The sequence below is a fragment of the Elephas maximus genome, chromosome X, assembly GCF_024166365.1.
Source record: "Elephas maximus indicus isolate mEleMax1 chromosome X, mEleMax1 primary haplotype, whole genome shotgun sequence".
In the NCBI taxonomy this organism is placed as follows: domain Eukaryota; kingdom Metazoa; phylum Chordata; class Mammalia; order Proboscidea; family Elephantidae; genus Elephas; species Elephas maximus.
The window spans coordinates 50,379,750-50,402,894 of record NC_064846.1 but is presented as its reverse complement, the minus strand read 5'-3'; the positions used below and the strand labels follow the sequence as shown (position 1 = coordinate 50,402,894).

Sequence of the window (23,145 nt, the reverse complement as noted above, 5' to 3'; positions counted from 1 at the left end):
GGAGAGACTGGGACTTACTTATTTCTGTGTCACCGGTACCCAGCACCATGCCTGGCACATAGTGGGTGCTCAGGAAATTTTTGTTGACTATACGGATGAATAAATGAATGCTATCTAAAAGCTGCTGGACAGAGCCCTTGATTCACAACAAGGGACTCTGCTATTATTTCCGTTATAAGAAGGGAAATGAGAGCAGAATTCACATTTATCAACAACAGAGAGTCCCAGCTCTGTGGATTTTTAATCACTGAAAAAATGGAAATATGCGATAATGCTGAAACTCAAATGTTTGGGGAAGGGCTCTTCTGGTTAATAGAATGTTCTGGTAACTGAGGGTTAGGGAAAAAGAAAAAGTATATACACATTTTTTTCCCTTACCCTTTTTTGTTCTTTCTAAAATGCCTGGGTCTGCTTTTCTGCCTTAGTGAATCTAGTCTGGGGTCCATTATCAAATTGTGCCCACAAGAAGGAGCCTGCAAGGTCTTGGTATTCCCTAGGGTTCTGGTTGCAGTGTAGGATATAATCTCCTCATTCCCCACTTCCCTGCTTCCTCCAAAGACAAAGACAAGCCTACAAACCCTTTGAGGTTTACAGTTTTACTGCCACTCACCTCTAGGACACAGACAGGGGCTTCACAACAAACAGCATGGGGGAATTGTGTAGTGTTTGAGTGCTAACTCGTGCCTTCTGTGATAGTAACTCAGCATGCGCTCTTGCCCTTGGCTTTTATTCTTATGTGGAGGCTTCCCAGCCTCCCTCTCCCTTTTCTGACCCCAGCTTAGGAAAGACCTTATTATCCTTCCTTCCTCTCAGCAGGAAGCTGCAATTAGGCAGAATGAAAGGTGCCCTATTGCCCTGAGGCTGCAGTTGGCATCTCTGGACACCTCCTGACTGGGTGATAGGAGTTAACCAGGCCTCTGCTCACATACCCTTTTCTGTCCAGTTGTTCCTTGGCCTCATTTCTGCTCTGCCTCTACTCTGTACTCCTGGATGGAGAGCTTGAAGATGGTGCACAGGGAGGAAACCTGGGCTGTGGGGGGTGGAGGTGTCCTCCTGTTAGTTCCCTCACAAGAGGTCAGCCTGGTTCCTGCTTGATATAGCGTATGAGCTTCAGCTACGACCTGCATCATCTCACACAAGGCTGGAGTAGGCCAGAGGGACATCTAGGCAAAGCAGTGGGATGGATGGACCTTTTTCTGCTCAGCTATGACTAGACTGAAAACCCTGGTGGTGTAGTGGTTAAGTTGTATGGCTGCTAACCAAAGGGTCAGCAGTTTGAATCTGCCAGGTGTTCCTTGGAAACTCTATGGGGCAGTTCTACTCTGTCCTATAGGGTCACTATGAGTTGGAATCAACTCGATAGCACTGGGTGTTTTTTTTTGTTGTTGTTTATGACTAGACTTACAAGCCCTGGTGGTGCAGTGGTTAAGAGCTTGGCTGCTAACCAAAAGTCGGCGGTTCGAACCCACCAGCCACTCCACAGGAGAAAGATGTGGCAGTCTGCTTCTGTAAAGATTACAGCCTTGAAAACTGTTATGGATTGTATTGTGTCCCCCCAAAATGTGTATCAACTTGGGTAGGCCGTGATTCCCAGTATTGTCTACCATTTTGTCATCTGATAGGATTACCTTATGTGTTGTGAATCCTAACCTCTATGATGTAATGAGGCAGGATTAGAGGCAGTTATGTTAATGAGGCAGGACTCAATCTACAGGATTAGGTTGTATTGAATCAATCTCTTTTGAGATATAAAAGAGAGAATCAAGCAAAGAGGAGGGAACCTCATACTACCAAGAAAGAAACACCAGGAGCAAAGTGCATCCTTTGGACCTGGGGTCACTGTGCTGAGAAGCCCCTAGACCAGGGGAAGATTGATGAAAGGACCTTCCCCCACAGCCAAGAGAGAGAGAAAGCCTCCTCCTAGAGCTGGTGCCCTGAATTCAGACTTCTAGCTTCCTAGACTGTACGAGAATAAATTTCGCTTTGTTAAAGCCATCCACTTGTGGTATTTCTATTATAGCAGCACTAGATTACTAAGACAAGAACTCTATGAGGCAGTTCTACTCTCTCCTATAGGGTCACTATGAGTCGGAATTGACTAGACAGCAACAGGTTTGGTTTTTTGTTTTTTGTTTTTTTTGGTTTTATGACTAGACTGGTTAGCCTCTTTCCTCACAAGCTCCCTTGAGGAGAGGACCTTGTAGCCCAGCAGAGCCAGACAAGAGAGAGGGAGTGAGGGAGAGGCCTACTCACTGTCTACTCAGGGTGTGCTACAGCTTCTTGCTTCCCAGCTAACCTCTCTCCAGCAACCTCCCACCACCACTTAGGCTGTGGTCTTCATGCCTCCTACTACATATTCCCTGCTCACTTCTGTCTCTGGGCCTGTCCTGGGTGCTTTCTCCACCTCTCTCTGCTTATCCAAATTCTGGTCCTTCCTGCAATACCCAGCTGCAGTCCTCCTCTGGAAAGCCTTCCCCTGCTGCTTCTGGAAATCAGCAGAGGGTGGACAAGGATTGAAGTAAATACCTTTCAAGGTCCCTGCCAACTGAGATTCTCTGGCTGTTTGACCAGAGTCAGGGATTGGGCACAGCCAAGGCTGATGGGCCAGGCCATTGAAGCCTATCAACCTCACAGAGAGGAGGGAACAGGCACAGCCATCCAGCTGACTAGGCCCTCATTTGGCTTCAGGAGGCTTTGCTCAGAGCCCTGTACAGCTGGCGCCTGCCAAGCAGCCCCCAGAGGGGCGCTATCTGAGTCCTGGGTCTTTGGCTGCTGGAGGCAGCTACTTGTTGGGAAGTTCCCAGAAGCTCCTGCTGACACCTGCTCCCCCTTCAGCCTCCAAGCTTTGCTTACAGTTCAGCACTTGGCAGACTGGAGGCTGGGATCCAAGAGGAGAGAGAGGTCTGGGTGGCCAGGGACCCTCTCCTGGCTTAGCACTCTGTGAGAACTCCACGGCCCAGCCTGGCCTCAGAGAGATGTGTTCACTGAGGGGAAGAATTCAGGCCTGCTGCTCCCTTCCCTGCCAAATCCACTTTTCCCATTATGACCATTCCCTCCCACCTTCTGGAATTCTCTCCCCTTCCTATTTTCTCATCTCAATCTCATTCTCTCGCACAAGAAAAATAACAGCCTCTGGTGGCTGGCAAATTGACCTAAGTCAAGAAGGTACCCTGGGTCTCTCCTTCAAGCTGTTTTGATTTGCCCTAGGCTGCCACATCCCCATCTGTGAAACAGGGAGAGTGCGGTCATGCTGTCAGTATGGCATGATAGTAGTCCCTATGTTATGGACTGAATTGTGTCCTCTCAAAATATGTGTTGTAAATCCTAAACTCTATGCCTGTGGTTAAGCCCTAGTGGTGCAGTGGTTAAGAGCTACGGCTGCTAACCAAAAGGTTGGCAGTTCCAATCCACCAGCCACTCCTTGGAAACCCTATGGGGCAGTTCTACTCTGCTATGAGACTCCATGGCAATGGATTTTGGTATGCCTGTGGTTATAATCCTTTTGGGAATGGGTTATCTTTGTTATGTCAATGAGGCAGGATTAGTGCAGGGTGTGTCTTGAGTCAATCTCTTACAAGATATAAAAGAGATCAAACAAGAAAGTGAGAGAAGCGGAGATGGGGTGTGAGAGATGCCAAACCATATGAAGATTGCCCAGGAGCAGAAGCTCAAGGAGTCAAGGACCTTCCTCCAGAGCTGAGAGAGAGAGAAAGCCCACCCCTAGAGCTGGCACCCTGAATTCAGATTTCTAGCCTCCTAAACTGTGAGAAAATAAATTTCTATTTGTTAAAGCCATCCTCTTGGGGTATTTCTGTTACAGCAGCACTAGAGCTTGATCACCAGAAGTCCTATACCAGAAGGCTGTTATTACCATGTGGCCTTTTAGCAGCACTAGGGGGCAATTTCAGGACATTTAGAGAACAGGTGAGGAACTGGAGAGGGCCTCCAAAAATCTAAAGCAAAGGTCCTTGAGTGGCACAAACTGTTTGCGCTTGGCTTGTAACCAAAAGGTTGGCAGTTCGAACCCACCCAGTGGCAACATGGAAGAAACAGGCCTAGCGATTTACTTCCATAAAGATTATAGCCAAGAAAACCCTGTGGAGAAGTTCTACCCTGTAACACATGGGCCTTCTCCTAAGTCACAAATCAACAACAAAAAGCTAAAGCAAACCAAAGTTGGTGGCACAGCTTCTCTGTACTGCTTGCGTTCCCCCAAGCCTTTTCTTTCTCCTTTGCTGACTCCTAGGCCCGACTCTTAGCTCTTCTCTTCTGCCTTGTTTCTCAGCCTTTCCTCCCCTCTCCTTCTTGGCTCTGTCTGGCCCCCTTTCCTGTGCAGCTGTCTTCCCCACTTGCTTGTCTTTTCCTTCATTCCTCCTCTTTCCACCTCTGGCTCAGTCAGTCCCTGTCTCTGCCTTCTTCAGAAACACTTGGTGTGGTACATGAAGGGTGGGGGCTGGGGTGCCCAGAGCTCTTCAGAGTTACAAGATAACTCCTTCAAGCTCCCATGAATATTTCATTGCTCCAGTTTCCCCTTACTGCCTCTGCCAGTGACAGGTGAGTGGGGGCTAAAATGTGAGGATCTCCCCACTAACTTCACCACAGATCAATGGCAGCAGCTTCAGACCTTGTGGCCCATAGTGCCATATGGCATCAACCTCACATCTGGCACAGTCCTTGCATCTGTCACTGGGCTGGCAGCCCCAGCAGGGAGGGTTTAGGAACGTGTCTGGGCCTATTAGACAACATGTCTGAGTCTATTGGATGTGTAGCCCTTGAGGGGAGAAGTAGAAAGGGGAAGGGTGGCTGCCAAAAGTGTCCTCTGCAGCATCTTCTCAGAAGTATTATGGGGTTGGTCTTTCATGAGGTGACTCTAGGCTCCCAGGTATTTATGGAAGGACAGATGGTCTTGACCTCTCTGCCTGCTCCCCTGTGACCTACTAGAACAGACTGACAGGTGTCTCCATTCCAGCCTACTGGGAAAAACAACTGTTCAGACAAGCAGAAAAAGAATCCAGACAATAGCAGGTTTTCCAGAAGATTCCTCTCCAAGCTCAGCTGAGGAGGAAGTTGCAGGGCCATGAAGGCCTGGAAAGGAAAGAAGGAAGCTGCCCCAGTAAAGTAACCAGAGACTCTCAGGAGTGGGAAGGACTATCCAAAGTCATTCTTGTCTACCCCTCTGCCTCTTGCCATTCTTAAAGGATAATTGTCCTTTCGAGAAAAATTCCTTCCCTGAAAAGGAATAGCTATTGGATTCCCCACGCTCAAACCCCAGCCACACTTTCTCTCATTTCTTCTTAGATTGTAGCCCTCCTTATACTCTTCCCTGGACTCTATTCTTTCCTCACTTTTCTCTTTGACCAGAGACATTGGGAGGTTTCTCCCATGGAATAGGCATCTATTCCAGAAACCTGTTTTTCACAGGCTGAGACAGAACCAGTAGGTATTTGATAATGAATTGCATGGAATGGCCAAATGATTCTAATCCATGTTGCTCAGTATCATTCATGCATTCATTCATTTAGATAATATTTATTAATTACTTTTTAATTTATTAAAGTACCTACTATGGGCCAGGTACCATACTTGGTGTTGGGGATACAGTGTTGAACAAAAGACAAAGGGTCCCTACCCTTATGGGGTTTACAGGCAAATAATTACATGAATCACAAATAAACCAAAAACCAAACCCAGTGCCGTCGAGTTGATTCCGACTCATAGTGATTCACAAATAATCACATCTAATTACAAATTACGATGAGTCTCATGAAGGAAACAAACAGGTTGCAGTAACAGAGAATAGCCAGGGCATAACAGGGAAGGTCTCTGTGAGGAGGTGATATTTAAGTGGATACCTGAAGGATGGAAGAAGAGCCATGTGAAGAATGCAGAAAGAGGTTTTCAGAAAAAAAGGAATACCACGTGGGAAGGCCTTGAGGTGGCAAAGAACTTGGTTGTTCAGAGACTGAAAGGAGGCCAGTGGGTCATGACTGTAATAGGCAAGAGTAAGACTAGCATAAGAGGGGTTTGGTAAGGAAGGTGAGAGCAGATCACACAGGTCCTCATAGGCCATGGAAAGCAGTTTGGATATTCTTCACTTTCAGTAGGAAATGTCTGAAGGCTTGTAAAGCAGGAGAGTGACAGGATCTGATTTGGACTTTGGCAATATCTGTAGATACCAGACTGGAAGGGGGCAACACCAATGGATACAGGGAGACCAGTAAGGAGATGCTGCAGCAGTCTAGAGGAGAGTTGATGGTGGCTTGAACTGGGTGATAATAGTGAAGATGGAGAGAGTTGGTCAGATTCTGGGTGTGTTTTGAAGGAACAGCTGATGATACTGAGGGATTCGATGTAAAGGGAGAGGCAGGAATCAAGAATGACTCTCAGGTTTCTGGCTTGAGTAATTGAAGAGATAATGGTGCCATGTACTGAGATGAGGAAGAATGAAGGAAGCCTAGGCTTGAGGGGGAAACAAATCAAGAGTATAGTTTTGGACATGTTAGGTTTGAGATTCCTGTGAGACATAAAAGTGGGGATGTCAGAGTAGGTGGTTAGAATATATAAGTTCGGGAGTTCACCAAAGAGGAGCAGATTTGGGAATTATCTGCATATAAACAAGTTACTTTGGGGTCGATTCTGATTCATGGCAACCCCACATGTACCTGGGTAGAACTGTGCTCTATAGGGTTTTCAGTGACTGAGTTTTCAGAAGTAGATCACCAGGCCTTTCTTCCTCTGGTGACTGGCGAATTGACCTAAGTCAGGAAGGTACACTGGGTCTTTCCCTCATGCTGTTTTGATTTGCCCCAGGCTGCCACACCCCCATCTGTGAAATGGGGAGAGTGTGGTCATGCTGTCATTATGGCATAATAGCAGTCCCCATGTTATGGATTAAATTGTGTCCCCCAAAGATATGTGTGGTAAATTCTAACCTCTGTGCCTGTGGTAGAGCCCTGGAGGCTCAGTGGTTAAGAGCTACATCAAGGAGTGAGGTTTTGCAAAGAAGATACGACACAGGGAGAGGAAACAAGGAAGTTGAAGGTGTTTGCAAGAGAAAGATCATAATAATAGACCAGGGGTTCTAATCTGGACATGAGACTTGAAGATAGGAAGGAGCTTGAAGGAAAGTAAGAAAGCAAATAATTAGGGGAAAGTGCTTAGGGAAGGGCCTCTCTTAAGAGGTGACAATTAAGCTGAGGCCTGCAGGATAAAGAGTCAGCCCCGCAAAGAATGAGGGAAGAGATTTCCAGGAAAAAGGAATACCAAGTAAGAACTGAATAGGTGATCGTGACATGTCCAATTATTACTGTAGTAGGAATCCCTGTAGAGGTAAGCTGCCAGGCTAGATGGTGTAGTAAACAGTGGGATATTGACGATGCAGATTTGGGAAGTGGTATGATATCTGATGGTGACCCAAAGTTTAGGTGTGATGATGGAGTTGAGTGATTAAGTGGAGGAAGCAGTTGTTGAAGGCCTCCTCACCACCATGTGGATGTAGAATTCACCAGTAGTGTTATCAAGAATTGAAGTGGACCTCTGTGAACAACTACCTCCTTTTCCATGAGACCAGAAGAGCTGAATGGTGCCTGGCTACCATTACTGAACATTTTGATCAAAGATTTTATAAAAGAATCCTGATCACAAGGTAGGAAATGTGGAATAGAATTTTAAATTCTCATGGACTCCAGACTTCCTGGAGCCATGAAGGGTAGATGAACCCTGAAACTATTGCCCTGAGATAATCTTTAAACCTTAAACCAAAAATATCCCCTGAAGCCCTCTTAAAATCAAGCAATAGTTTAGCTTAACTAGTAAAGAATGTCTTCCTTGAGGATTATGCTCTTTTAAGAACCATGTCTATGGGATCAAGTTGCCAATAGCAACTAGAAAGATTAGACAGGAACCTTAGGGGGCACTGAGTTTATGTTAATGGGGGAGGAAGAACTCAGAAAAGGAGGATGTGAATGATCGCACAACTCAAAGAATGTAATCAGTGTCACTGAATCGTACATGTAGAAACTGTTGAATTGATGTATGTTTTGCTGTGTATATTCTCAACAACAACAAAACAAAGTTTAAAAAAGAATTGGAGTGGAGGGGAAGATCACATGTGACTAGGAACTCAAGTCCTCAGTGAATGCGGGGACTGCCAGGAGGTCCATAAATAATAATGAGGAGGGAAAACAAGTGGCAGAAGTAGAGGTCAGGCATGTTCCTTAAAGGAACAGGCTTTTTGCAGACGGGAGCGGTGATAATGGCCTGGTGGCAACAGTGGTGAGCAAAGAGGACACCTTATCCCACCTCCAGGTCCTGAAGGACTTAAGAGTTGAGAGGAAGAAAAAACAAATTCCACTTAAAAGGGCTGGTGGGGAAATAGTGTCCTTAAGGAGTAACTAGGCTTCAATTGGAAAAGAAGGTTAAGGGTACTTTCAGAAAATTATATTGAAGACATACAGGAGTTTGCTGTTGACTGTGAATTCCAGAGGACACAGTTGGAGGGCTTGAAAGGGAGAGGAAGAGTGGGATTAAAATATGAACAAGACCACTATGGCAATGAGAGTCTGGGTTCTGAGGGATGACCAGAGTCCAAGAAGACTTGGACTTCTCTCTGGCGGTGACTGAGGTTAACAGCAATGTGAGGACTTATGGAATTGGTCCCAAGAGTGGACTTAGAGGCATGTAGGAAGTCAATTCTGGGGCTGGGGTCTCCAATATGTTACCTGGTGGTGTGGTGGCTTCAAGGGAGGCTGCTCTTACAGATAGCACCAGAGCGACCCTCAGTTTGCTTGAGGAAAAATAAGCTACTGAATATTCCCACTGAGTCTACCTCATTGCCTTCTGGGAAACTAGTCCACAAGTACTTGGCAAAAGTCAAGGAGGATGGACAAGTATCTCTGGAGTCAGTCAGGTGTAGGTTAAAATTGTGGCTCCACTACTTACTAGGTATATATCCTTGGGCAAGTTACTTCATCTCTCTTTCCAAATCTCAGTTTCCTTATCTGTAAAATGACAATAATACTCTCTAGATCATGGGGTTGTCAGGATGGAATGAGGTAATATGTGCACAGTGCCTGGAGCAAAGTTAAGTCCTCGATAAATGGCAGCTGAAATTATTGTTTTCTGCACTCACCTCTCTTTCAGCATCTTCTTCTTCTTACTCCCAAATGTCTCAAGTCCTCAGGCTGTTCTTTCGCTGACCAAACTCTTCAGTAGGCCCCAACAATGCTCCATCTTTCAGATTTTTCTCTCCTAGTCCCCAGTGCGGCTTCGCCTGTCTTGTTTGGTATCCATTTAGAGCCCTCCTTATTCTCTCCTGGGGCAAATCTGCTTGAGCCAGTGAGTCCTTTGTTTGCATGAGTTTATGTATCCTTTCTCCAAGATAATATTTGTGTATTATTTAATTGGGGCCTTCAGTGCCATAAGCACCTCAGTTTTCCCACCAGATTTGGCTGTCCCATTGTCTTAGATTAGCGCTCTTTTAGATCGTTGCATTTCAAAGTGTGGTCAAGGACCAGCAGCATGGACACCACCCTGGCATTTGTTAGAATCTCAGACCTTATTCCAGAACTTACTGCCTTAGAATAATTTTAATAATATCCTGAGATGATTCAGATGCACATTAAAGTTTGAGCAGCACTACTCATGTAAGGAGGAGTTAGTGCTACCTTGAAGTAGCAGGTGAGGGCTCCTTTATAGGAAGAAGGGTTTGTGTCCCAGCTCCTTACAATAGGGCACCCAGAGATGCTAATTCAGAGCCTCAGGGATGGAGTCTCCATTCCTACCACCAAGAGAAGATGGCATCTCATGGGGCCTCAACTGCTCATCTGCCATGCTGGATCTCTGGAGCTTCCAGAAGAGTCAGGTTCCTTTTATTGGAATCAGAGGGCTAATTGGCCCCACATGGCTCCATATCCCTGCCAATTTCAAGGGAAGTGACAAGACTCCCTAAGGAGCCGACCAAATGTAAAGAAAAACGAGCCAAAGGCAAGGAGGGATGGAGACCTAAAAGCTGATGCCTGGAAGTTTAGCTGTTACATTTCTATCTTCCTGCCCAAAAGCACAGCGGGGGGAAGCATCAGCTTAGAGCCAATCCATCTTTTCCAAAGTTCACTTGCCATCTAGCCAGGCCCTGCCTAGCAACAGTTGTTAGCATGAGCTCGAGTTTCCAGTTCCTCTTTAGACAGTGATGGGGGGTGGGGGAGTTAGTTTACCCCACAGAGGAATTGGGAGTCAGAGAGTCCAGAGATTCAGGTTGTCTGATAGTTTGGTCAGAGAAAGAGCTGCCTGGAAAATGAGGGAACAGAGTGCATTGTGTCTCTTAGAGGCAACGAGCTGGTGGGAGGAGGGCCTAGACCCTGTGAAGCAGGTGAAATTTATCTTTGGCTCCCTTTCTCTGCTCCTCTGGCCACCCCCAAATAATGCAACCAGTAATATCACCACCTCTACATTTATGTGGTGTTTAACCTTCAAAGTGCCTCTATAGCCATGATCTCATTTCATTCTTCCAACAACCTCAAGTGAATGGGACCAGAGACAGGTTACTTGTGATGGGGGCCAAGCATCCAGACCAGGCCAGAATGTGGAAGACTGCTGGGCAGAGGAGTGGGGCAGCCCTGCAAGGGAGACCCTGGAAAGTCAGAGGGGCTGGGACACTGAGTGGGTGTAGGTGAGGGTGCGGGGATTGTGGGCTCTGTGTGTGAGTTTTGGCTCCAGCTGGTTTGCTTACGTGTTTAGCCTCTGTGGGCCTCCATTTCTTCATTTCCACCCTTGGAGACTGTGATGGAGGAGAGCACTCACCTAGCCTATTTGGCAGGACAGTGAGAGGCTGTGAGGAGATAATGGATGTGAAAGCACTGTTTGTCAAATGAGGTAATGGATATAAAAATGAAAAGAATCACACTGTCAGGCCGAAGAAACAGGCAAGCCCTTTACCTGGCTCACTGAATAGAGAGGGCAAGACTGGAGCAGGGTGAGGGGGTATCTTTGGAGGCTTTGGGCAGGAAGGGGGGAGAACGAAAACATTTTGTGATTTGGTACAAACAATGGAATAAAGTAGGGGGTCCCAGAAACAAAGCTGGGGAGCATAGCTTTGGCTGCTTTATAATTTAGTTCAGGGTTGCCCTGTGTGAAGGGACCAGAAGCCAAACATCTTTCAAAGTCAAATTGGCCGTTTCCCCCCGGGAAGGCGGTCACGTGACTCATGGCCAGCTGAGCTCTTGTCATCCATCACTGCTTGCCTTCAGTGTCACTCCCAAGTCTCCAGGCACTTAGCAAATTTCAGAGGGACTGAACTGTAGACACTAAGAGATGCACAGCCAAGGAAGGAAGGAACAACTTCCATTTGAATTTTAAAATGGCCTTCTGGTCTATTAATGGAGGTGTTTCTCCCCTGACCAAGGATGGTTTGGAAGGCCCAGGCAGTGTGAGGAAAGGGCTGCTTGGAGAATTTGGGATGGGGTGGGGATCTAGTTAGGGACAGTTAGTCCAATGCAGGGACAACCCAGGGTTGAATGTGCTCCAGTTACACCCGGAGACATATTTGTGCTGAGGGAGAAATAGTCTGCCCCCTCCCCATGGGAAGATGGGGGTCATCCATGGGCAGAGATTGGGTTCTTGTTTCTCTTCCCATTGCTGCCATTCCTGACCCTCCAGCACAATTTCCACCTCCTCCATGAAGCCTTTTCCAGCTCCTCCATCCTCCTTCTGAATATACAGTTGGTTAAGTGCTACGGCTGCTAACCAAAGGGTCGGCAGTTCAAATCCACCAGGCGCTCCTTGGAAACTCTGTGGGGCAGTTCTACTCTGTCCTATAGGGTCGTTATGAGTCGGAATCGACTGGACAGCACTGGGTGGGCTGGGTATTCTCAGGTACCCCTCTAATTATCTTGTTTAGAGTCCACTAGTCTTTTCACCCCAGCTAGACTGGAAACTCCTTGAAGGCAGAGATCTGTAGCTTCTCTTGTGTCCCCAGAAGCTTTGGACTCTCTGACTGACAGTAAAAAAAAAAAAAAAAAAAACTCAATAAATACTTGTTGATTGAGTAACATCAGTTAAAGAAGAAAAGCGAAACACTTGTATCACAAAAGGCTCTTTGTTAGTTGGTTCCTCTGGCTCAGGAGTATCCATTTTCATCAGTACTGGCAGTGCCTCAAGGCCCAGTGGGTACCGAAGTGTCCCCAGCTTCAGAAAAATAAAGAGATGGCAAAGCTGAGGCTGCTGTGGCCAGGGGCCCTGAGTAAGGACAGTGGAGAGAGCATGGCCATGGCATGCCTACATCTTCCTGCCAGTGTCCCTATTCCCCGTGCCACAGGCTGTGCAGACCCACGGACTGTCATCCTGCCCTGGCTGGAGCCCATGTCAGAAATGAGCTGGTGTCATCCCAAGAAGAGGCACTTTAGAGCTGATGAGGTTGGATAACAGGAGGCAAAGGGCTCAATTCAGAAGCAGCCCCTGGGGTGAGGCAGGAAGGCAGCTGCAAGATGTTCTCTGGCTCTCTTCAAGGCTGAGCTTCTGCCACCAGGAGCAGAAATGAGAGAAGCACGAACGAGCCACATTCCGGCTTTCTGTTGAAAGGTGACTATTAGTCTTACTAGAGCAGGAGGGAATGATCCAGTTTCTGAAGTCACCTTCAGGGGACTTGACCTCATCCTAGCAGCCCCTTCCACCTCCCTAAGGGGCGATAGAAAGATTCTAGGCCAGCTTGGGGACAGCCATGTACTGTCTTCCTTCCCAAGTTCTTGTATGATAGAGACAACTGCAGAGTTCTTTGCTGAGCTATGTATTTCTCTTTTAACAGTTACTGTAAATCTGCTCCCCCTCCCCCATTAATAGTCCTAAAGCTCCTGTCTAGTTACTGAATTTGTGCCCCGATAAACAACCTAATTGCTTGAAACCATTTGCTACTGAAGAATTTGGTATTCTTAGCTAGTCAACCATTGCCTCACTCTCATAGTGTCAAAACCTCCTACTTCTTCTATTAGCTGTATATACTATTTGATTCATTAGCTCCCTTCCCTCGGTATCTTTTTCTGAAGGGCCCTGCCTAGAGCCCTAATTTTAGAGAATGCACATATCGAGGCTAGAGAACTTAACCCCATCTATTAGGCCTGAAGGAACTGCAATGATGCAGTGGTTAAGTGCTCAGCTGCTAACCAAAGGGTTACCAAAGATGTTGCATTCCGCTTCCGTAAAGATATACAGCCTTAGAAACCCAGTGGAGCTGTTCTACTCTGTCCTATAGGGTTGCTATGAGTTGGAATTGACTCCAACACAATGGGTTTTGGCTTATTAGGCCTGAAAGCCTGGGAATAGAGTAGTGCCAAATCAGGGAACTAAGGCTCTGGGTCACTTGGCTCTGGCCCCCTCTCTTCCACCACTACCTGCCTTGCCCCTTTCGCAGGGCCATTCATTCTCCTTTTTACCTCCTTCCCTGCCCCTGGCACCCAGGACCCTCACAACCCCCAATGCCTCTCCACCCTCATTCCTCAGGGCTCTTCGTTTGAATACTGCACTCAGGCTCATCCTTGCCTGCGATATGCCTTGCTCTGACCCTTGATATAGAATCTTTATAAAGTCCTTGTGTGATTTCTAAGCATTAGTAATTTTAGTTGTAGGCATCAGAAGAACGATTCTGTAATCTCTTCCAGGTGCTGGAACAGAGATTTATCTTCTCCCAGCTCATCTAGGTTCCAGATCTGCTGGCAGCCACAAGGAGCAGTACCCCTTCTTGCCCACAGAAGCCATTTTCCATTTGCTCCATTCACTGAAATAAGTTGGCATTATGTATAATTGTGTAAAGTAATGAATGGTCCTCAACATTAGCAAATATGCTTATTATATGCCATTTAAATAGCTTATTTTTATACATAACCATACTGGGTTTTTAAGAGATATTAAAGTTTAAAATTGCACAAGGACTTGATGAAGATCCTGCACATTCTGAATGACTTCACATTCCTTCCCCACCTACTTACCTATTTTGTGGTTTGCCCTGTCAAGGTTTGGCCTCACTTAGAGAGTTAATGTCCAATTCAGTGGGTGATAACAGTGAACCTTCAGAATAACACATCTGAAGTTAGGGTCCTTCTTAGAGTCCCAATATCTTAGAGGAAAGGACTGACTCTAACATCAAGCTCTGTAGCACCAGTTTCTTCTGTTGACCCTAGCCCTGAAAACAGTGGGCTTTTCCTTTCTAGACTCCTCTTTCTTCAATCTGAAAAATGAGGCAGTCATCGCCTCTGCAGGTTCCAGAGGATGTATGAAGCTAAGCGTGGGAACTCCTGGGTGTCACGGCCAGAACACTAATCTGTGTCCCTCCCAGGTGGTTCTGAGGCTTAGTTCCCTTTGTGTCTTGTTTTGCCCCCATCTTCCTTTTCCCCCAGTCATGTGATGCAGGAAGAGAGCACAAATGATATGGAATGTGAGCAGCTGCCAGCAGAGACACTACGACAAGTGACCATTCACCGATACCCTATATGTGGCTTTGGCTTCGTGGCTGGCAGTGAGAGGCCTGTGGTGGTGTGATCTGTGAGGCCAGGTAGGTGTCCCTCAGAGTGTCCCCCTAGCCCTGGCTCCTGTCCCCCAACATCCACTCTTTCCAAGGAGCAGAGCTCCCCAGTATACCCTAGACCACCAAAAACCCATTGCTATCTAGCCGATTCCAACTCATAGCAACCCATTGCCTAAAAATTCATGAAGAGTAGGTGCAGTCTCACCAACTAATAACTGGTGAAGGAGCATGGCCTTTTAAGACTGATAGATTTGAGGCTCTTTGGGAGCCTAGTCAGGGTGTAGTTGATGGTTAGTAGGGTCTGGGTCTTCATAAAGCTTTCGTTTGCACAGAACATTCGTAGAAGGGCCACCATGTCTTGGATGAGAAAGTAGATACCTATTCAGTTCAACAAGTATTTATAGATTGCCTACTCTAAACCCAGAAATATTGTAGGGAAGTACAAAACACAGTTCCTGCCCTCAAGAATCTAACAATCAGGCTGTGGAAACTGTTACGTACTCATGAAACAGGTCAGCCACTGAAGACCAGAATCAAAATATAGACCATAGGTGCGATAGGAGGGGAAAAACCAAACCAAAACAAAACCCAGTGCCGTCGAGTCGATTCCGACTCATAGCGACCCTATAGGACAGAGTAGAGCTGCCCCATAGAGTTTCCAAGGAGCGCCTGGCAGATTCGAACTGCCGACCCTTTGGTTAGCAGCCGTAGCACTTAACCACTACACCACTAGGGTTTCCATAGGAGGGGAGAGGAGAAAAAAAAATATCTAAATGTCAGAGTGGCAACACCGACAGCTACCATTGATTAAACACCTATTACATGCTGAAGAACTCGGCTGCTAACCGAAAGGTTGGCAATTTGAACCCACCAGCTGCTCCACGGGAGAAAGATGTGGCAGCCTGCTTCTATAAACATTACAGTCTAGAAAAGCCTATGGGGCAGTTCTACCCTGTCACATTGGGTCACTATGGGTGGGAATTGACTGGATGGCACACAACCACAACATGCTTTATATCACCTTGTTTAATCCTCACAGCCATGCCTGCAAGGTAAGTGACACAGCACTCCCATTTTACAGAGGAGGAAACTGAGGCATAGAGAACAAAAATGGCTTGCCCAAGGTCACGCAACTATGAAGCAGCAGAGCCAGGATTTGCACCTGGGCCTGCTGATGCCACATGGGGAATGTGGGGCTTGAATGGGACCATGTAGTATGGAACAAGTGAAAGCCCCCCCAAACTGTGAAATTGTGCCATCATGAATGAAATGGCAAAGAACCTAAGCACTGTTTTGTTCCAAATCTGCTAGGCATTGACAGAAAAGACAAACGGAAAGAAGCTTTCTTCCTGACTTGCTGGGCCTGAGGCTTTAGATGTTTACAGCAGTTTCTCGCTCAGTCAAGAGGAGCACTTGGAGTACAAACTGGTCTTACAGAAATTTGATGAATTTTGCAGTCCTCAAAGGAAAAGAAAAAGATTTTGTGAGCTCTGCAACTAGAGGGCACAGAGCAAAAAAAAAGAACAATTCAGTACAGGAGTTAGTGGCTGACCTAAGGCTCCGGAGTCAGTCATGCAGTTGGGCAAAATGTTTTTGAATCTCTGATCAGAAATCAAATTTGTCCTGGGAAAGAGGGACCAAAGAAAACTTAGTGAAGAACACCAGGAACTCCTGATTCAACTTCAAAGAAGGCAGTTAGAATTCCCAGGGCTGAAGGAAGCCCCCAGGCTTAGAAGGGAAGTTGTCGTCAGCTGCAAAAGGTAAGAGAATGAAGAGGAAGGAGTTGGAGGAGTAGAGAAGGAAAGTCACAGGTGAGCATCACAGAAAGCCATGGGCTGGCAGGCATAGCCTCATAAAAGACTTGGGCTGACCCACAGGGCTGCTGCTGGCCCAGGCGTCCCTGAATGCAGAGGACTCATTTGGTGCTGTAGCTGAAGCCGTAAGAAAAGACAGGAAGTATCCAATAGTGGAGCAGTTATGGTTGAGCATGCCAACAAGCCATTCCTGAAAGCAGTAGTAGATTGATGTTACGGCTGCCATCAAAGAGCCAGGGCCCCTTAGAAGGAAGGAAGGAAGGAAGAAAGGATAGCCTCCATCTAAAAGATTGGCATTTTCGGCAGAAGTAGATAAAATAAGTAAAATGAGTTAAAGAAATTGTCCCTTAGAGGATCTAAAAGGTGCCTTTTATTGTATTCTTACTAACATCAGGCACTGTTTTCAGTGCTGCACATCCATCATCTTATTTATCCTCCCAACATTTTTATGATGCGTAGGTACTATTATTTTTCCCATTTTACAGATGAAGAAAGAGACTCCAAGAGATGAAGTACCTTGCCCAAGATAACACAAGTAATGATTTGCACAGAATCTGGATTAGAGTCTAGGCCTATCTGGCTGCAAAGAATGTACTCTTAACCACCACACTATCCGGTCCTGAAGTCACTATGCTGTCAGACTTTGCCTATTGGGTTTAGGGCCATTCCAGCTCAGGTGGTGAATCCTACCCTCAGCACACAGGCCCCATACTTCAGAGCCATTGAGCTGTGCTCAAATGACATGCTTGCTTTGTATGTTAATGTTTTTGGAATTGGGGTGCATACTTCTTTGTAGAGCAAGTGAGCAATCGGATTTGTCCCTTTGAAGTGGACACAAAAAAAAGTCAAGGCTGGCTTCAGAGTGGGACATGTCACTAAATATTTCTTTCGGGTTTGAGTTAGGCTGGATCTGACTTCGTGTTCCTCCTGAGTCTCTGAAAAGCTTTTCTCCAAGAACTTTGCTAAACATTAGAGGCAGTACAGCCTTATTTGCACCTCTCTACAACCCATCCAAGAAGGTATGGTCCTCAGACAGTCTGCTTTCTTAACCTTGGCAGTAGAGATGGGAAGGCGAGAAAGCAAATTTCTAGCTGCCCGTGATTTAGGGTCTATGCCTTGCTCCTCTCATTTATTGGGGAATAGCTTCTCTCAGTGTTGAAAGAAAATAAATCGCTTAGGTCTTTTAGTTCATCCCCCTGTCTCCAGGCAAGTGAATGCCTAAATCATTCCAGACAAGTGAGTATGAATAATATTCAAGTAAGATGATTCTTCAGCCTCCTCTTGTCACCTGTGCCACCTCCAGTAGTCTGGGAGTCATTCTTTGTACCTAAGTAAATCCCTCCTAATAAAACAGAGGTCCATGTTCCTCTTTAGAACCAAGCCAGTGAAGTACTTATTAACCTTGTCTGAGTGCTAGGCCCAGTCTTGAACCTTTTACTGCCACACACCACTCCCAGCTAAAGGAGGTCCTCTCCATTCTCTTCCTTCATCCCTTTGCCCTCCATTTACCAAAAGTGGTGGCAGTAGACAGCTTGAATAGCATGCCCTACCACCACCACCACTCAGCCTGTGGGCTTGGTACTGTGACTCTTGCCCAGATCTGAGCTTTCCCAGCAGTAGTCTCTCTCTTCTCCTCTGCAGGAGGTCCCTCTGAGGACAAGCTCCTGGCTGGTGACCAGATTGTGGCTATTAACGAGGAGGACGGGAGTGAATCCCCCTGGGAGAGGTTCATAGACTCATCAGGTAATAGGGGCCTCTTGGGCCTTGGCAGGAGCTAAGCAGTACCCTGACCCCTGTTCCATCAGTGGTATAAGGCTACCATTGTCATACCTGCCCCCTATAGAGGAGCCCTTCTAGGCAGAGCAGCCCTAGCCAGGTCTACTGGCTTCCTAGAACTTCAGGGTTCAGCCAGTCAGGGTCACAAAGGACCCTCACACGCTCTGGTTGATCTTCTCCAGTAGTGTGAATATACACAAAGAACAGCCACCTGCTAGAGCTTCACCCTCACCTCTTTCCACCCAACTAATCCCCTCACTCAAGCCTCTTTGTTTTTGATTTACCACACAGTGGAACAGACCAAGTGACCAATGAAAATGTATGAGGAAGATATTGTTTCCTGTCCTACCCCCCCCCAAAAAAAAATACAAGGCAAGGAAAATCCCAATCCCTGGCCAGTGGGTTCTGCCGAAGGTGTTTGTTACTCCTTAGCGCCCTCCCAAGATGGAAGCAGGTGAGGGAAAGATGGGAGTATCAGGAGGACCACTACCATCTGTAAGTGGGGAATAATCGCATTGAGTTTTCCTATCCCTTACCCCTACACACCACACACACAAACCATGCACATCACATACCACACACACACACACACACACACACACACGTAACACAAACACTTGTATGGATTTGTTGATGGGGAATGAGAAGACAGGTAGAAGGCTCTAAAGTCCTTGGGCTGACCTCAGTTTTAGAGACTTTGGCTATCTCCCCACAAATGGAACTTTGTGCCCCCTCTTTCTCTGCTTGTGTAATCTGGCTCCATCTCTGCCTCCATCTCCTTCAACCCCTCTTGGTTTGGAGTATTTTCATCCCATTCATATTTCTTGGGCTCCCAAAGGTCCACCTGCCCTCAGAGCCCCTCTCCCTTCAAAGGCAGACTTAGCATTCTGTGTATGGAACAACGTCCTATCACTAACTCAGGAGGGGTTTGGAATGCATCCTCCTGAAGGCTAGAGCAGGTCTTCCTTGACATGCTCCTCCTCCAGGTGAATATCTTGGAATGTGTCTAGTCCCTAACAACTTTTAGTTTGCCCCTTCTCCAAGTTCAGTTGTCCATTGCATTTTTCCACCCTTTACCACCACACCAATATGGGATGAGGGCTTTCAACCCCAGCAGGCCATGTTGGAGTCCTTTTAGCCTGACCCCTCAGAACTGTTTTGCTTCTAGTGGATTTCTTTGCACCCTAGAAAATGGCAGCTCATTTTTTTTAGGAAGTTCAGAGCTCCGTCTGGGTCAGGAATCACTCTCTTTTGATAACCTCAGGGCCAGTAAGTTATTCATTCATTCAGTGAATATTTACTGAGTGTCTACTATGTATCAGGCACTGTTCTAAGCACTGAGGACATAGCAGTGAACAAGACAGACAAAAATCCCTGGCCCATTGGCATTTACATGCTTGTGGAAGGAGACACACCATAAGTGGTAAACATGATTTGTAAATAATTGTATACTGTATTGAAGTTCCTGAGTAATGTAAACAGTTAACATGCTGAGCTGCTAACAGAAAGGTTGGAAGTTCAAATCCACCCAGAGGCACCTCGGAAGAAAGGCCTGGCAATCTACTTCCAAAATATCCGAGCCATTGAAAACCCTGTGGAGTACAGTTCTACTCTGACATACATGGGGTCATCACAAGTCAGAATCAATGGCAACTGTTTTTTTTGTTTTTACAGTATATTAGAAGTTGATAAATGCTACTGAAGAACAGAAAGTACAGCAGGGCAAAGAGGATTAGGAGTGCAGGGGTGCAGAATGCAATTTTAAATAACATGGCTAGTGTCAGCTTTGTTTAGAAAACTTGTAGGATGTGCGGGTGCTGGAGAAAAAAGAGCACACAGGCATGCAAAGGCCCTAAGGCAAGAGTGTGTCTGGCATGTCTGAAGAAGCCAGTGTGGCTGGAGTGGAGGTAAAGAAGGGGAAGGATTGTAGGAGATAGGTCCAGATTATGTGGAGCCTTAAGCCACTGTGAAGACTTTGGCTTTATTCTAAATGAAATGGGGAGACATGACAGGGGCTGGAGCAGACCAGTCACCTAATCTGACTTACATTATGCCCCTTTCCTGTTCAAGATAAAGGTTTTTTTTTCCCCTAGTGTTTTCCTGGAACGCAACTCCTTACATCTCATGGGAGCTTCCCAGATCTGAGAGCTGATTTATCCCTGGTCATTTTTTTTGTGCTTCACCAAAAATAGGAAATGTTCAAAGTTCTTGAGTAGGGGGCCTTGGCATTTCTTGAATACCCAGAATCAAGGGCATCTTGACTCTGCTTGTTGAATACCTTTGTTCTAATAAACATTTGAAAAGGGCCAAAAAGGGGAGAGGAAGCTGCTTCAAGGCAAACTATTTTCATTCCTTTAGTTCTGTTGAAGGATTGTGTATTCCTGGGAGAGAGTTTTTCATACCTCACAGCCTGTTTGATGATTGGCATAATTCTTGTCGGGAGAGTTTCAAATTCTTCACCCTTTTGAATATTTGCTATCTGGGGAGTCTTGGCTTCCATCTGTTGCTCCCTGGCTCTCACTTTTTGGTCCTTCAATTAAAACAAATCTGCTAAGTATGAGTCATGATGACCAAATGACCTCCTTTGGGTTTCTTCTTTGAATTTCTCTTCTTGCTTAAATACCAAATTACCAGTAATCATCATACATGGTTCCCAGGACTCCCTGAAAGTATGTCCTTTGAGTTCCATAATTCAGACCTTTAGTTTTCCTTGAGAATATTCTAGCCTTCAAATAAAATTGCTCCTAAGGTTTGGGCATTTCTACAGAGAGAATTGTAAGAAGGAATATAAAAAGAAGACCTGAAAAATAACAACCCCAGAGGTAATGGCAATACCGTCTTCAGGTGCCTGTGTGAACCTATCTGGATGGCTTATGTTGGCCTCCACAAGTGATGGGAGTTGAGGCATTCATACAGATACTCATATTGCCCTCTCTCCTAGTCCGTATAGGTGAATGCAGCCCATGGGAAAATCCTGTTGTTGCTTCTTGTGCTAGATGAATACCTAGTGCGTGATACACTACTCTTCTGTTCCCTGTTTTCTCTGTAGGAGTGCTAAGGAACTCATCGTTCTTACAGTTCTGCATACTCATCAGGTAAGTGAGCCTCTTTTCCATCTGCTCTTCCTCCTGACTGAGAAGAGATGACCCCATATTGGAAAGAGATAGTGATGGGAGAGCAGGGAGCAGAGACTAGGACCAACATCTTGGGAGTCAAGGATTTAGAGGGGAACTTAAAGAATACCTTCTGGACATAATGTCTGCTCTCACATCCAAGACTTCAGGATTTTGAAGGGCTTTACAGTAGGCAGTTCTGCCCTGTACCCTCTGCTTTACCCTACTTACACTGCCCACTGCCTCAGTTCCAGACTTATTTTCCACCTCTTTTTTTCAAAATTTACTTGCGCAGGGTCCACCTCCCGTAAAGTCTCGGCAGGTGGTGGGTGCTAATCTTATTTATTCATTCATACCAGTATTTACTAAATGACCTTCAATGTATGAGACAGTGTAACGTGGGGAATTTAGTATAAAGTTGCTAGGGGAGGTACAATTGGACAAAAGGGTTAATCTTTGTCCTAGTTCTGTCACTAACTGGCTGTGTGACCTTGGGTAAGTCACTTTCCTTTTCTGAGCCTCAGCTTCCTCATCTTTAAGGAGTTTAGACTAGAACAGTATTTCCCAAACTTGCCTGATCATAACAGTCACCAGGACTACTTATTAAAAATAACAATTCCCAGGCCTCTGTCCTCAAGAGGTGGATTCAGAAGGCCCAGTATCCATTACTAGGTTACATCCTTATAGCAATCTTAACTCACGTGCACAAACCTAGGTGCAAAACTTCCATGTGCAAAACTCAGAGCCCCTTCTCCACCTCCAACTCAGCTGTCCCTTCCCAGTGTCCCCAGCACTCCCTTGCACCACAGCACTGATGCCCCATCCCTACCCCTATCCCATAGCCTCAGGGGAGGTCACATCTGGTAGGGGTGGGGCATATGAAATCAGGGGAGACTTCACGGAAGAGGCTGCACCAGAGTTGGACCTTCAGGAATGGGGTAGAATTTCCCAGGAAGAGACAGAGGAAAAGAATGCCTTGAGAGAGAGAGAGAATGTTTATGTCCAAAGCCAGGAATAGTGCAGAGGTGCAAAGCATGGGCTCATGAGTCAGCAGGATGGGAGTTCAAATCAAGCTCTGGTACTAATTACCTCACCCCATGGCTTCCAAGCCCTCTTCTGTGTTAGTGTGAGCAACACACATACACGTGCTCCCTGGCAGATACGTTTTTTTTTTTTAATACTTTGGTTTTGAGAATATACACAGCAGAACATATACCAATTCAGCCTTTTCTACATGTACAACTCAGTGACAATGATTACACTCTCCCAGTTATACAACCATTCTCACCCCTGGACTCTTGTCATGAAAATGGCAACCGGTTTTCAAAAAAAAAAACATGCTTGCTGTCTGGTTAGAATTCACTGCTCTGATCAGAGATCTGTTGTGGGCTGCTTTGTTAATCAAGTCTCTATTCAAATGTCACCTTGTAGAAGCCTTCCCTGACTACCCTTTCTAAGGTAGAATCTACCTATCACTACCTCCTCATACTGCTTAGTTTTTCTTCAGAGCTAAAATATTTTATATATATATATATTTAGCTTTTTATTTTGAAATAATTATAGAATAATAAGGAAGTTGCAAAGAGTACAGTATAATATAAAAACCAGGAAATTGACATCGATATAATGTGTACATATAGTTCAATGTCAGTTTACCACATGTGTGGGTTCATGTATCCACCATCACAGCAAGATACTGAACAGTTTTATCACAACAGGGATCCTTCATGTTGCCCTTTTATAACCCTACCCAATTCCCTCCCTTCATCCCACTCCTAATCCCTGGCAACCACTAATCTGTTTTCCATTTCTGTAATTTTGGCATTTGAAGAATATTATATAAATGGAATAATACAGTAGGTAATCTTTGGGGATTAGCTCTTTTCATCCATCGTAATGCCCTCGAGATTCATCCAAGTTGTTTCATGTCCAA

At 45.9% G+C, this 23,145-nt stretch overlaps 1 protein-coding gene across 1 annotated transcript in view; it reads left to right on the top strand.

The window, feature by feature from the left end:
• FRMPD3 (FERM and PDZ domain containing 3) overlaps positions 1-23,145 on the top strand; it is a 92,950-nt gene that overhangs the window by 2,845 nt on the left and 66,960 nt on the right. Inside the window, 3 exon segments of the mRNA XM_049872106.1 lie at positions 14,382-14,536; positions 17,965-18,058; positions 21,140-21,194. Coding sequence (XP_049728063.1) covers positions 14,389-14,536; positions 17,965-18,058; positions 21,140-21,194 — 297 coding nt within the window. The 5' untranslated portion in view covers positions 14,382-14,388.